At 39.5% G+C, this 12988-nt stretch overlaps 1 protein-coding gene across 1 annotated transcript; it reads left to right on the forward strand.

Annotated features, from left to right (window-relative positions):
• Positions 1 to 3671: 3671 nt before the first annotated feature.
• LOC143876612 (aluminum-activated malate transporter 2-like) lies at positions 3672 to 7053 on the forward strand. Its single transcript, XM_077378310.1, has 6 exons — positions 3672 to 4058; positions 4343 to 4483; positions 4593 to 4865; positions 4956 to 5077; positions 5794 to 5937; positions 6393 to 7053. Exons 1-6 carry the CDS (start codon positions 3794 to 3796, stop codon positions 6876 to 6878), a joined length of 1431 nt encoding a protein of 476 aa, XP_077234425.1. The 5' UTR covers positions 3672 to 3793; the 3' UTR covers positions 6879 to 7053.
• Positions 7054 to 12988: the final 5935 nt, after the last annotated feature.

Here is a 12988-nt window from a genome sequence, read left to right on the forward strand (position 1 = left end):
AGCAACTACGTGATCAAATTTATTTGGAAGACTCCGTAACACTTTTTCAACAAATTTTTGATCATCTAATTTTTTCCCCATAAGTTCTTATTTGGTTTACAATAGAACTGACTCTAGAGGAAAACACTTGAATTGATTCAGATTTTTTCATAATCAAATTCTCAAAATTACGACAAAGGGTTTGTAACTTAACAGAAATTACCTTTGAAGTACCTTGATATTCCTCTTGAAGCAAATCCCATGCTTCTTTTGATGTAGTTGCAGCCATGATCCTTGGAAATATTAGTTCATCTATGACTTGTTGGATGAGGAAAAGAGCCCTTGCATCTTTCTTTTCACTCTTCTTCAATTCGTTCTTTTGTGTTGTAGTCAATCTTTTCACTTCTGCAAAATTTTCATACCCATTCTCTACCAATTCCCACAATTCATAAGACATAAATAACGTCTTTATCTTAATAGACCAAAATTGAAAATTTTCACCTTTAAATAAAGGAACACTTTGCTGAAAAATTGAAGAATTGGTTACCTGCCATGTTGCGAACTTACCGAACCCTTGCCGGTGTTTTCTTGAATTTGCCCTGGCTTTTCTGCTCTCTACTCAATTGAGAGATCCCAAAACCTTCTGCTTTGATACCACTTTGTTGAATTTTAAGAACTAAAATATAAAACACAAGAGGAGAATAGAAGTACTCTTATTGAAAGAGGAGAAAGTGGATTAGGAACTATGGACTCGAATGAAGCAGAAGTAAGGACTATTCTTCAGGGTATAAGATTGACATCGGCAGTGAAAGGGGACTCCTTAAACGTTATAAGATGGTTAGAAGGCCAATCACCTCACCCTTAGAGATTTTCAGAGATCTTTGATGAGATCCGAGATCGGATTGAGGGTTACATGGTTCGTTTCCATCACGTTAGGAGGTCAGCGAATGGAGAAGCAGATAGGCTCGCTCGTGAAGGAGTGGGAAGAGCGATGTTAGAGTGTTTTGATTATCTTCCCCGGCCCCTTGATTTGTACTTCATTTTCTTCTTTTATATTCTATGTCGTGTATTGCTCTTCCCCGTGATCGCCTTGGTTACATAGATAAAATGCGCGAGTCAGCTCAGAGGGTCCTAAATCTAAGATACGAAAGTACAATCAACATCTAGAAGGAAGGTACATAGAAGCAAGTTATGGGTCCGCTCAGAGTGTCCCAAGTCCAAGAAATTCGAAAATTTCTTTTCATTATTTCGAATGCACGGGCTAAACATGTTATAGTTTGCGCTTGGTATATGGGAAAGATATCTTATTTTCTAATACTACAAGTAGGGCTGCAACTCGAGCCGGGTAAAACCCAACCCGCATCGACCCGACCCGAAAATAGCCTGGGTCGGGTTTAGGTTTCATGGGTTTTGGGTCGAGCCGGGTTCAGCATTCAAAAGCCCGCATGAATCTCGGGTAGAGCCGGGTTTGAAGGGGCCCGACCCGACCCGACCCGAGTTACATAAGTTATAGTATGTACATTTTTTTCTATTGTTAGTTAAAAGTTAAAGGGATAATTACATTTACACCCCCTCTAGTTTATGACACATCCACTTCCACCCCTATAGTTTAAAACGTGACAAATACACCCTTGTAGTTTCAATTTGTTTAAGGTAGGCCCCCTCAGCTGAAGGTTTGTACATAGATTGAAGGGTTAGGATGATCCGATGGAGCTGATTTTTTGGGCACACCCTAACTATGTCAGGACCCATCAAATGAACGCTTTGGATCATCCAAACAATGTGGGCCCACATTATTTGGATGATTTTTTGGTAGTGTTTGGATTCGGGTAGGGGCCCACATTATTTGGATGATCCAAAGCGTTCATTTGATGGGTCCTGACATAGATATGGTGTGCCCAAAAAATCAGCTCCATCGGATCCTAACCCTTCAATCTATGGACGAACCTTCAGCTGAGGGGGCAAACCTTAAACAAATTGAAACTACAGGGGTGTATTTGTCACGTTTTAAACTATAGGGATGGAAGTGGATGTGTCAGAAACTAGAGGGGGTGTAAATGTAATTATCCCAAAGTTAAAAGTGAAAACCCACACACCCATTGTTACTGTATGTGAGTGTAATTTCTGCTTCTATGAGTTGAGTTGATTCAAGTGTTTGATTCAGCATTGTTTGATTGTAATTACAACATTGTTTGATTACATCATTGTTTGATTTAAGTGTGATGTGAGTGTAATTACATCATTATTTGATTCAAGTGTAATGTGAGTGTAATTTCTGCTTCTATGAGTTGAGTTGCCTTGCCAAACAAGAATTTTCCTTAAAAATTTGCGTCAACGTGAAAAAACCCGACCCGACCCGAACCGACCCGAGATTTATCATGGGTGGGGCCGGGTTTGGGAATCGTGGGTTTTCCGAAAAAAAACCCGACCCGACCCGCCCGACCCGAGTTGCAGCCCTAACTACAAGGGTCACCGACGTTGACCCATGCGTCCTAATGGGGTATGAAAAGGAATGTGCGTGTGTGTGTGTGTGTGTGAGAGAGAGGTATTTTTTAATTCGGTGGTGCAGAAGGGCAAAATTGTAAACGAAATCATTTTTAGCGATTTATGCGTTTTAGGGATTTTGTGCCACCTAGAACGAGTCTGAACGGGGAGATGACTATATCCCAATCTCATTGCTATTAAATAATTTCTCAGTTGATATAAAATCTGTTATTTAACGAAGGTTCCGGCACCACCCTTTTTACTAGGGCTGCAACTCGGGTGGGGCGGGTCGGGTTTTTTTTCGGAAAACCCACGATTCCCAAACCCGGCCCTACCCATGATAAATCTCAGGTCGGGTCAGGTTGGGTTTTTTCACGTTGACGCAATTTTTTAAGGAAAATTCTTATTTGGCAAGGCAACTCAACTCATAGAAGCAGAAATTACACTCACATTACACTTGAATCAAACAATGATGTAATTACACTCACATTGCACTTGAATCAAACAATGCTGTAATCAAACAATGTTGTAATTACAATCAACAATGCTGAATCAAACACTTGAATCAACTCAACTCATAGAAGTAGAAATTACACTCACATGCAATAATAGTGGGTGCGTGGGTTTTCACTTTTAACTTTTAACTAACAATAGAACAAAATGTACATACTATAACTTATGTAACTCGGGTCGGGTCGGGTCGGGTCGGGTCGGGCCCCTTCAAACCCGGCTCGACCCGAGATTCATGCGGGCTTTTGAATGCTCAACCCGGCTCGACCCGAAACCCATGAAACCTGAACCCAACCCAGGCTATTTTCGGGTCGGGTCGATGCGGGTCGGGTAAAACCCGGCTCGAGTTGCAGCCCTACTTTTTACAATAGTGCCTCATCCAAACGCTGTAGCTTTATCTTACTTAAAGTCTCAAAAAGCAAATGGAAATTTCCACCTCCTCACTTTTTCTATAGTGTTTTCTAGCTAGCGAGGTTTTCCGTTTCAAGACATAAAATCGCATAGATCCGGGGTCCAGCCAAGTCATCCCACCTTGCACCCTCTCCTGACAAAATCTTTGTCCTAACAATTCGCACAAAAAGACACCACATATTTGTCAATAAAGTAATCCAAAATCCTCATCCCTTCTTTAATTTCTCCCTATAAATTCACCTCCATGGGCATCTCTAACCTTGTATTCGTCTCTCTTTTCACTCTCCTTTTCCTCTCAACCCCTATCTATATAGCAATAAGGAAGAGAGCAATACCCATCATCTCATTTCTCTTAATTATCATATCAGCTCTTGCAAGTAGGCCTTATATTCTTTCCATCTAATTAGCTATGGAAATTGGGCAAGGAAAAGACGAGAAAATCGGATTTTTCGGTCGGCAATGGCGGTGGGTCAAGAAGAAAGCTGTCAAGATGATGAATAATGTGAAGAAGATCGGAGAAGATGATCCGAGAAGGATTATTCATTCTTTCAAAGTTGGATTGGCTCTATCTTTGGTTTCTCTATTCTACTATTTTAGGCCATTATACAATGACTTCGGAGTCGCGGCTATGTGGGCTGTTTTAACAGTTGTTGTGGTATTCGAATTCAGTGTAGGTGAGTTACTAGAAATCACCAAAGAGACTCACATTTTCTTTTTGGAGTTGATCATGAATTCCAAACTCCCTTGTTTTTGTCCTCTCTTTAATTTTAAACTTCTGTGACTGGTTTTGGAAGCTTCTTCGGAATTGTAACGACCAATGAGAAAGAAGTAAAATAAAGATATTCAAATATCAAAACAAGAGAGTGGGGACACCAACTCTCTTTTTCAATTATCTCTGTTTTTTTTTTTTACCACATGGGCAATCAAAATTAACAAAATTTGAATTTATTTTTTTCAGGTGCAACACTCGGTAAAGGATTGAATAGAGCATTTGCAACATTACTAGCTGGTACTCTAGCAGTTGGGGCTCATCACTTGGCAAGCCTCTCAGGAAAGAAAGGAGAACCCATAATTCTTGGAGCTTTTGTCTTCATATTCGGTATAATATAGTGATTAAAAAGAACAAAAAAAAAAAAAATCCCCAATCTGGGTCTCCTTTTCTTTACATATTTTATACTGAATTGAGCTTAAATTGGTTGGTCATGCAGCTGCAGGCGCAACATTTGCGCGCTTCTTTCCAAGGATTAAGGCGAGATATGATTATGGAGTGGTGATATTTATATTAACATTTAGCCTTGTAGCGGTTTCGGGGTATCGGGTCAATGAGCTCGTGGCATTAGCTCACCAGAGACTATCGACAATTATGATTGGTAGCTCTGTGTGCGTGTTCATTTCCATTTTCGTTTGCCCTGTTTGGGCTGGTGAAGATCTCCATCGCCTACTTGCACTCAACATTGAATTACTTGCAATTTTCTTAGAAGGTATACTAAGCACAAATAAAAAAACCATCTCTCTTCTTCTTCTTTTTTATAGGCCTTAATTAAGAGTCTAATACTTAAGAAATTTTGCAGGATTTCCAAAGGAGTACTTCCAGAAAATGGAAATTGGAGAGAATGTGGTTGTTTCAAAGGAGAAATCATTTCTTCAAGGATATAAAGCTGTGTTAAATTCAAAGACATCTGAAGAGACTCTGGTGAGTCATCTATACTATTACATATGTTTGTCTTTCTTACGAGGGTGTGTTTCTTACAATTAAGCTAACATATGAATTTCCCCTAGCTTGGATCCCTTTACTTTCCAAAGCCTTTTCATAACAAAATATAATTAAATTCCACTTTTGTGGCCGACAATGACCGCCAAAGTAGCCACTAATTTTAGAAGTTTACAAAATTAACCCTGATTAAGTGGAATAACTAAAATGCCAAGGTTGTGGGTTGTAAAAAATTAAGGAAAACACTTTCAAAACAGGATTTCGTTTGTAACATACAAAAGAGAGGGGTATTGACTGAGGATTTGGTCCTTAATTTCCTATGTTTTTTGCATTTCGTAGGATTGGAGCTCACTTCCTTGTCTTCTTGTGCATGTGTTACAACAGGGGGGGGTTTGGTCTTTGTTTTTGAAACGCTCTAAAGGGCATGTTAGACAACCATTAAAAAAATTATTCCATGTAATATTCATGGACCCAACTTGTGGGTCCTTTTCTTCCTATTTTTATGGGCTTTTCATGCTCCGTAACACCCAGCCTCTCATCAATCCGTCACAAGTGGCCGCACAAATATTCCATAGAATATTATTTTATGTTTGCCAAACATGTCCTAACTGGTAGTTAGGTTTAGTTTGTGAATTAAAATCAAATAGCTTCATTTTTATCACAGGTTATTTATGTAATTTTTTTTTTCAATTTTGCAGGCTAATTTTGCAAGATGGGAACCGGGTCATGGCCGTTTCGGGTTTCGCCATCCATGGAAACAATATCTGAAGATTGGATCGTTAACACGGCAATGCGCTTACTACATAGAAGGCCTTAACACTTGCATCAACTCAGAAAAACAGGTACTAAGAAGTCCCTTTTACCCTAATACCTCATTAAAAGGAAACTAACATAATCTCCACCCCTTGATGCCAAAATCACCAAACTGCCCAATAAAAAGAATAGGACTAAATGAGATGTAGGTAATTCAACTTACAAAAAACACTTCATATTATGTAGGCACTTACTGTGAAACAACCAATTACTCCAAAAGCCTAAGTTGTTAGAGTTGGTGTCATTTAATCATTTATACTTCAATACTCCCCCTCACACCTGTGGCCCCTCTTTTTGTGAGCTGTCCTTACTCGTGGAATTTTTAATATTAAAGAGTTGAGTTTTGAACCCCAGAACCCATAGCGCAGCGCTATGATACCATGTGAAACAATCAATTACTCAAAAAGCCTAAGCTGTTAGAGTTGGTGTTAGTTAATCATTCACTTACCCATCTGACCACATTATGTTATTACTGCTCTTCTAGGCACCAACCGAACTCCGGCAACAAATTCAGGCAGGGTGCACCAAGATGAGCTCGGAATGCGGCAAAACATTATCGGAATTAGCATTGGCAATTCAAACGATGACGAAACCAATCTCCGCCGCTAATCACTTGGCAGTTGCAAAAACCGCCACTGCCGATCTGAAAACCGCCATGAAAACCACTGTCTCGAACCATACTGATGTATCAGAGATGCTATCGGCGGCCACCATCGCATCTTTACTCATCACAATCATCGAACACACAGAGAAAATCGTAGAATCCGTTGATCAGCTTGCCTCCATGGCAAAATTCAAGGACACCACCGTAATTTTGGAGAAATCGCCATCTCTTCACCGAGCTTACGTAAAACCATTTATGGACATAGATGGCCCACATATTTGCATTACTGTATGTGGGCCCATGTCAGATTCGAGGGAAATCTCAAAACACTGTGGAACAGTGAGAGATCAACATGTGGAAGTGTAAATACGAGGAGAATATGTACATGTGACAATCAACACTAACCCACTAAAAGCAGAGTTGAGGATCATATCATTAAATAGATTTGTTATTATAATTTGTAGACAGAAACAATCTTCTTTTATTCTATATTTGCTTATCAAGTCTAATTAAATAAATATGGTGGATGTGTTTGCCAGAATTATACTTTGACTCAAAGCACCAAATCGACCGTCCAATCTCAGTTGCAACCGAAGAACCAAAGGTCATAAGTCACTGATTCGGTCACTTGTTTCAACCAGGCAATTACGGATGTCCAAGTTACCCCTTTTGTGGGTTTAATCTGGACTGGAGTATAATTTTGTTATTAATTCCAGCAATTATTATAACAAAGGATATTAAGTAGTCGATAAATCATCAATATGCATGAAGCCAACAGTTAGCAGAGTATCTGTCAATTGCATTAACAACTAAGAAAGCATTGATTCTATGACCAAAGACAGTGAGTAAATAAATCGAAGTGTGATTCAAATTAAATAAATGAAGATAAACCGAAGTGTAATTGAAAGTATGTGAGTGAAGATGAATTAAAATATGATGGAAAGTAAATGAGTTGAGAATATTTGAAGAGCACCAATGAAATGGAAAAGCAATAAAAGCATGAAGAATAATGATATGATCCTCAACTGCTTATAATAACAACCTTTCTTTGTTATCATTAATAAACTTATAAGCTTTTTAATTAAGGATGGGTTTCACCAACTCAATTCAAAATTTCAAATCTGAGATGCTCACGAATATGTTTTGATAGGATGCAACTCAATTCAAACCCATTCATTGGGTTGGGCCTACCAATCATTTTGTCTCATGTTTTGATGAGGTAGGTCTCACGATCTGCAACCGAGCTCATCTTTATGGTGGGGCCCACAATTTTTCATGTCATGTTTTGATGTGGTGGGGGGGGGGGGGGGGCACTTTTTTTTATACCCATGCCTAAGAAACCTAGCATATAAAGAAATGATATTCCCACATCCTTGATTAAAAAATTATCACTGACTGTCATGTGTATTTTGGTCTTTTTTATTAGGTATACTTTTTTGTCTTTTCACATACAAAGACATTTTGGTTTCTTTCAATGAGTAAAAAAAATCTACCATGGGTATTTTGGTCACAAATTGATGGCATGGCCTGATTTGCAAAATTCACTCAAACGTGATGATTCTATTTGCAAATTGTCAAACTAGAAGACTCTTTTTGTAAATAGGAATACTGACAGGCAACAGGGCGCTCCCATTAGTCAATATACATTTAACACCCTATATGCCCTAACTAAATGCAGATTAGCCCTAAGCTAATGCAGGTGGTTCCTACAACCTATGTATAACTAAGCTGTATTTCCTAAGGAAAACAAAGGGGGGACTAATGTATCCTACTCCAGTCATCACTCGGCGATGTGGATCGCCGACTGACCGGACGGAGGCGCTCCTATAACTCTAGGACAAACCTTTAACTCTAAAACAAGCACACAACAAACAAACAATCAAACAACCTATCAAAAGAAACTCCTAACTCTGAAAAACTCTCTATCTAGGAGAAACTCCTAACTCTAGAGGAAGATCTTTTGAAAACAGGGTTTTAAATATGGTTATTCGAAGAATGTTTAAAAAGCTATTTACAAAAGTTTGGCTGGACTTGGGATATGGATCTCAAGCTGCACTACGTACCTCGTGGAAGAGGATCAAGCCAACGTAGTTCGAAACGAACTCTCCTAAACTACTACCGAACTCAACACACAGGATTTTTTAAGGCTTTTCAAATTTTCAAATGTTTTTTTATACTTTTAAAGTTTTCAAATATTTTTGAGTTTCAATTTCTAATGTTTTTGGATTTTAAAGATTTTCCAATGTTTCGGACCTTTAAATGTTTTCACTCTTAAAGAGAACACGCAAGCATAACCACAAGTTAGGGCAAAGCCCTAAATCTAAAGGGGAAACCCCGAACAAACAATAAGCGTCTCAAAGAGACTAACCAAGACACGAAAAGAAGTGTCCCAAGAACAGAGAAAACGAATCTAAGATCTCAAACGGGCAAAGCTCTAATAAGACTGAGTTAGTCCCTAATCAAAGTGGAATAATGACAACTCTAAAGGAGAAACTCCTAACTAATAACACTAAAGAAGGGTGCAAATGAGTCAGGGACTCTTTAATAACACTACTAAAAGAAGGTAAATAAGCCAAAGACTCACTATTAATTCTACCAAAAGATGAATGAGTCAAAGACTCTCTAATAAAACCTAAAGACAACTGAGTCAAAGACTCTCTAATAACACTACCTGAAGGACGAGCGAATCAACGACTCTCTAACAATGCCATCCAAAGAACGAGTGAGTCAACGACTCTCTAATAAAAATCACTAACGAAGATAGATGAGCCAAAGGCTCTCTAATACTATAACTCAAAGGAGGAATGAGTCAAAGACTCTCTAAAAGGAGCTGCTCTAATATAAGGCTGGATAAGCCTTCTAAAAATGGAAACCCTCTAAATGAGACAAGGCTTGTCTCCAAATAGGGGCTCTATAAATGAGGCAAGGCATGCCTCCTATGGGTATACTCCCTTCCAAACTAAAGCGACCTCCCTAAGGGTAGGTCTAAAATGAGGCTTGTCTACAAAAAGAGAACTACCTCAATGAGACAAAGTGTGTCTCCTAGCACAGAACTCTCTAATAAGAACACAATGGTCTCCTAAATGAGGAAGAGAAATTACCACTTAAAGGTTTCTAAAAGACTAGAGAAGTCTCTAAATAAAAGAGGGGAAGCTCTACTAAGACTGAGCAAGTCCCCTAAAATAATGGGCTTGGGCTAGCGCCCTCATCGCCCTTGCAATGAATAACTAGGGGCGAGGCAACTAATAGACCAAGTTGGTCTCCAACTAGCAGGGGGACAAGTTAGGATACAACTTGGAAAGGGTTCTATAAATGAGGCAATGTATGCCCCCTACAAGGAACCTCTCTATTAAGGCTAGGGGAAACTTCCTAAGATACACGCTCTAAACTACAAGGCTTGGTTCATAACACTTTGTAAGAACAGCATATGTTTTACAGCTCGATCTAGGAGCGTATCAATGCTACACTTTGCTCCGCTTGGGACCATTTCTCGTAGCTCCTTAACCCGATCTTGGATCATCTGCCTATCCTTCGGTCGCTGCCTTTGAGTATCACCAGTTCCAGCTCCATCTCCATCCTTTCTTCTGCTAACTTGATATGGCTTTGGGCCCTTTCTGGATTGTGCATATCTGATTTTCTGCCCCTTTTCATCCATGACTGCGCTTGCTCCCTTTGAAATAGAACAAGTTGGAGAACTTGTGAACACTTCACTTCTGGAGACAAGTGCAGATTTCCCATTGTTCCACACACCCAAATCATTTTCTACCAAGGCACTGCCTCCAGATCTAATCTCTGTTTGGCGTGAGGTGGTAAACTGCCCAGATGAGCTACTCGGTGATCTGATTTTGTTAGATCTGGTGAATACATTCTCATATGAACCACCACATACATTGCCTACCACTGCATGTAAGAGATGCTCTAGACTGTCTCCATCCAAAAACAATCCATTGGATTCACATATATCACAGATTGGACTTGAGTTGTTGCGTTTATCTTCTCCTGAAATAGTTACATCCAGTAGACCAATATCACCTCCTTTCCAAGGAGCGGACCCAAGCGCTTTGTGTAGCTCAAGTCAACCGGGAAACTTAGAGTATCACTTGCAATATTATGGTTGTCCTCCTCAGTTGCCATATTAACAAACATTTGATCCATCGCATGTCTAAAAGAGCAAAAATCATACTCATTGGCTAAATTTGTTGATACGCTTCGAATGATTTTCTGTTTGAGGTGGTCCTCCCAAGAATTCAACATGGAGAACTGCTCAGCAAATGGATGCTGGTTGATTAGATTACATGGAGAGACATGTAATTGCTCGTCATGGCAGGAAAAACTTGACATATCACCAAAATTCACCTCTAAATGATTGGGATTCATAAATTGATTTGGTGTGGATGACATAGTTGAGGATAATGAGATCTGCCACTGGTTCCACAACTTGTGCCTTTTCGGTCTCAGCATCCTCCTCTAAAATAATATTTGTTGCACTGTCATCTGATATTAAGAGCTTCCCATCAGCCCCTCCCCTCTTCTACCTGGACTTCTTTGCTATCATACCATCTAATGGTGGAGAAATATGCGCCTTAGTAGCTACAACTCCTGAATTCCAGTTTTCATTTGCACTACGAGAAGCATCCACATCTACAACTGGACTACCCCCACAAGCTGATCCTCACTAAATAGAGAAACCCTTAATTTAGAAGCATCATCTTGCTTTTCATCTAGGTTTGCTATTCTCTTATACCACAGCAGATGGGCAAAGCTCATTTAATGATCGAAAACAGAGCAGACTATCCAAACCAAAAGGAACACTATGGATCATTACCTACTGGTGCATTTAGAAGAAATTTCAAATTGTAATTAAGAGAGAACACTTGACAATGTTATTTTCTTCAAAACACAGCTATATAAAAAAAAACATTGAGAAGAAAAATCAAATCCATCGGATGACCAGAATCAAAGGTATATCACTCAAATCAGCTATTATACAATTATAAGAGAAATTTTTAAAGTAGGAGATCAAATGGATCCTAAAAATCATACAAAATGATGATAAGAACCTTACCAAATTTAATATGACTTCTCCAAATTCAAGATGATCTCACCGAGGAAGAAGATAACTAGCTTTCTCACACTCCCTGGAATTTTCTTTTCTCAGTATCTTCTTATATCAACCAAAATTCCAATCGAAGCTTATGCAAATGAAGATTTAATAGGTCTGGATCTCAATATCACAAAAGAGAATAGAGAAGATCAAATTCTAGTACTCTACTAAAATAATAGACCAAATCTCCCAATCAACACATTAGAGATGATCCAATCTATAGCTTGAAGAACAACCGAACGAAAATTGGTTGATGACAGAGGTTAACACAAATCTAAGGTTTCTTAGTTTGGATCTAAGGATTTTCGATGAATAGAAATGCTCAACCCTAAAAGGCCTTGATCTGAGACGGAATAATAGATCTACGGTTTGGATCTGGGTATTAGGGTTTCAGAAATAAGATTTCAAAGGTGAAATCCGAAAGTTGAGAAGAAGAAGATAATCTATGATGGAATTGACGGAGATTTGACCAGATTCCGGTCAGATCCAGACGAAATCTTGCCGGAAAATACGAATTGATCGGAGAAAGAAAAGAAAAACTCAGGTTTCCCTCTCTCTCAGATTCTCACGAGAATGAAGATCCCTCTTCCCACCTCGCTCTTTTGATATGATACTCATCTCCAAGCAGATCTGAAACGGAGCTCTGGCAAAGTCAATTAGAGACAGAAATCCGAAAAACCCCTTTTCCGATTTCTCCTTCTCTCTCCTTCTCTTTATCTCCGACTCTCTCTCTTTCTGCTTCGGATCGGAGGTTGGATCTCCGACCAACGATCGGAGGAACGATCGCCGGAGGAAGAAAAGAAAACCCAAATCTCTCTTTGCTCTCGCTCTCTCTTTTCTCTGCCTTGAACGAGAATGAACAGTTCCCCTTGATTTTTCGTTGCATTTCTTTATATATTTATATGATGGCTGCTGATATCGGCACTCCCCATTTGATGGGCGCACAAATTTTGTTGAGCGCGCGAACTTGGCTCGGCTCCGAATAGGCTAATTCAACCCCCTTCTTCCTTTATACAAACATGATATAATCGCCTCCTTCTCTTGCGGACAACCCCCTTTTCAGATGTTTCACCCCCCTTCTGGTCCGCATTGCGCTCACTCTCCTGGCTCGTTCACTGAGCAAACGCGTTCAGATCTCGACGAAATTTTATGGAGACCTACGGAGGACCTTAAGCTATGCTAGGGTTAAATTTGGGGCACCCATTCACTCTTTAGACGGGGTTTTGCACAATCAACATGAACTTGGGTCCGGTCAAAATGGGGTGTCTACAACCATTGGCACAGAAAATTACAATCATAACTGCCATTACTGTATCTCGGCCAATGGGGCCTCTCTTTACCTAGCATTCCTCTTTTGCAAATAAAGCAAAGT

This window comes from Tasmannia lanceolata, unplaced genomic scaffold (assembly GCF_043159265.1).
Source record: "Tasmannia lanceolata isolate RefF3 unplaced genomic scaffold, GAP_Taslan_0.1 ptg000005l, whole genome shotgun sequence".
NCBI lineage: Eukaryota > Viridiplantae > Streptophyta > Magnoliopsida > Canellales > Winteraceae > Tasmannia > Tasmannia lanceolata.

Coding starts and splice junctions, on each gene's coding strand:
- LOC143876612 (XM_077378310.1), top strand. CDS start 3,794: ATGGAAATTGGGCAAGGAAAAGACGAGAAAATCGGATTTTTCGGTCGG. Junction 4,484..4,592: donor AGCTTTTGTCTTCATATTCG/GTATAATATAGT, acceptor TTGGTCATGCAG/CTGCAGGCGCAACATTTGCG. Junction 5,938..6,392: donor GCATCAACTCAGAAAAACAG/GTACTAAGAAGT, acceptor CTGCTCTTCTAG/GCACCAACCGAACTCCGGCA.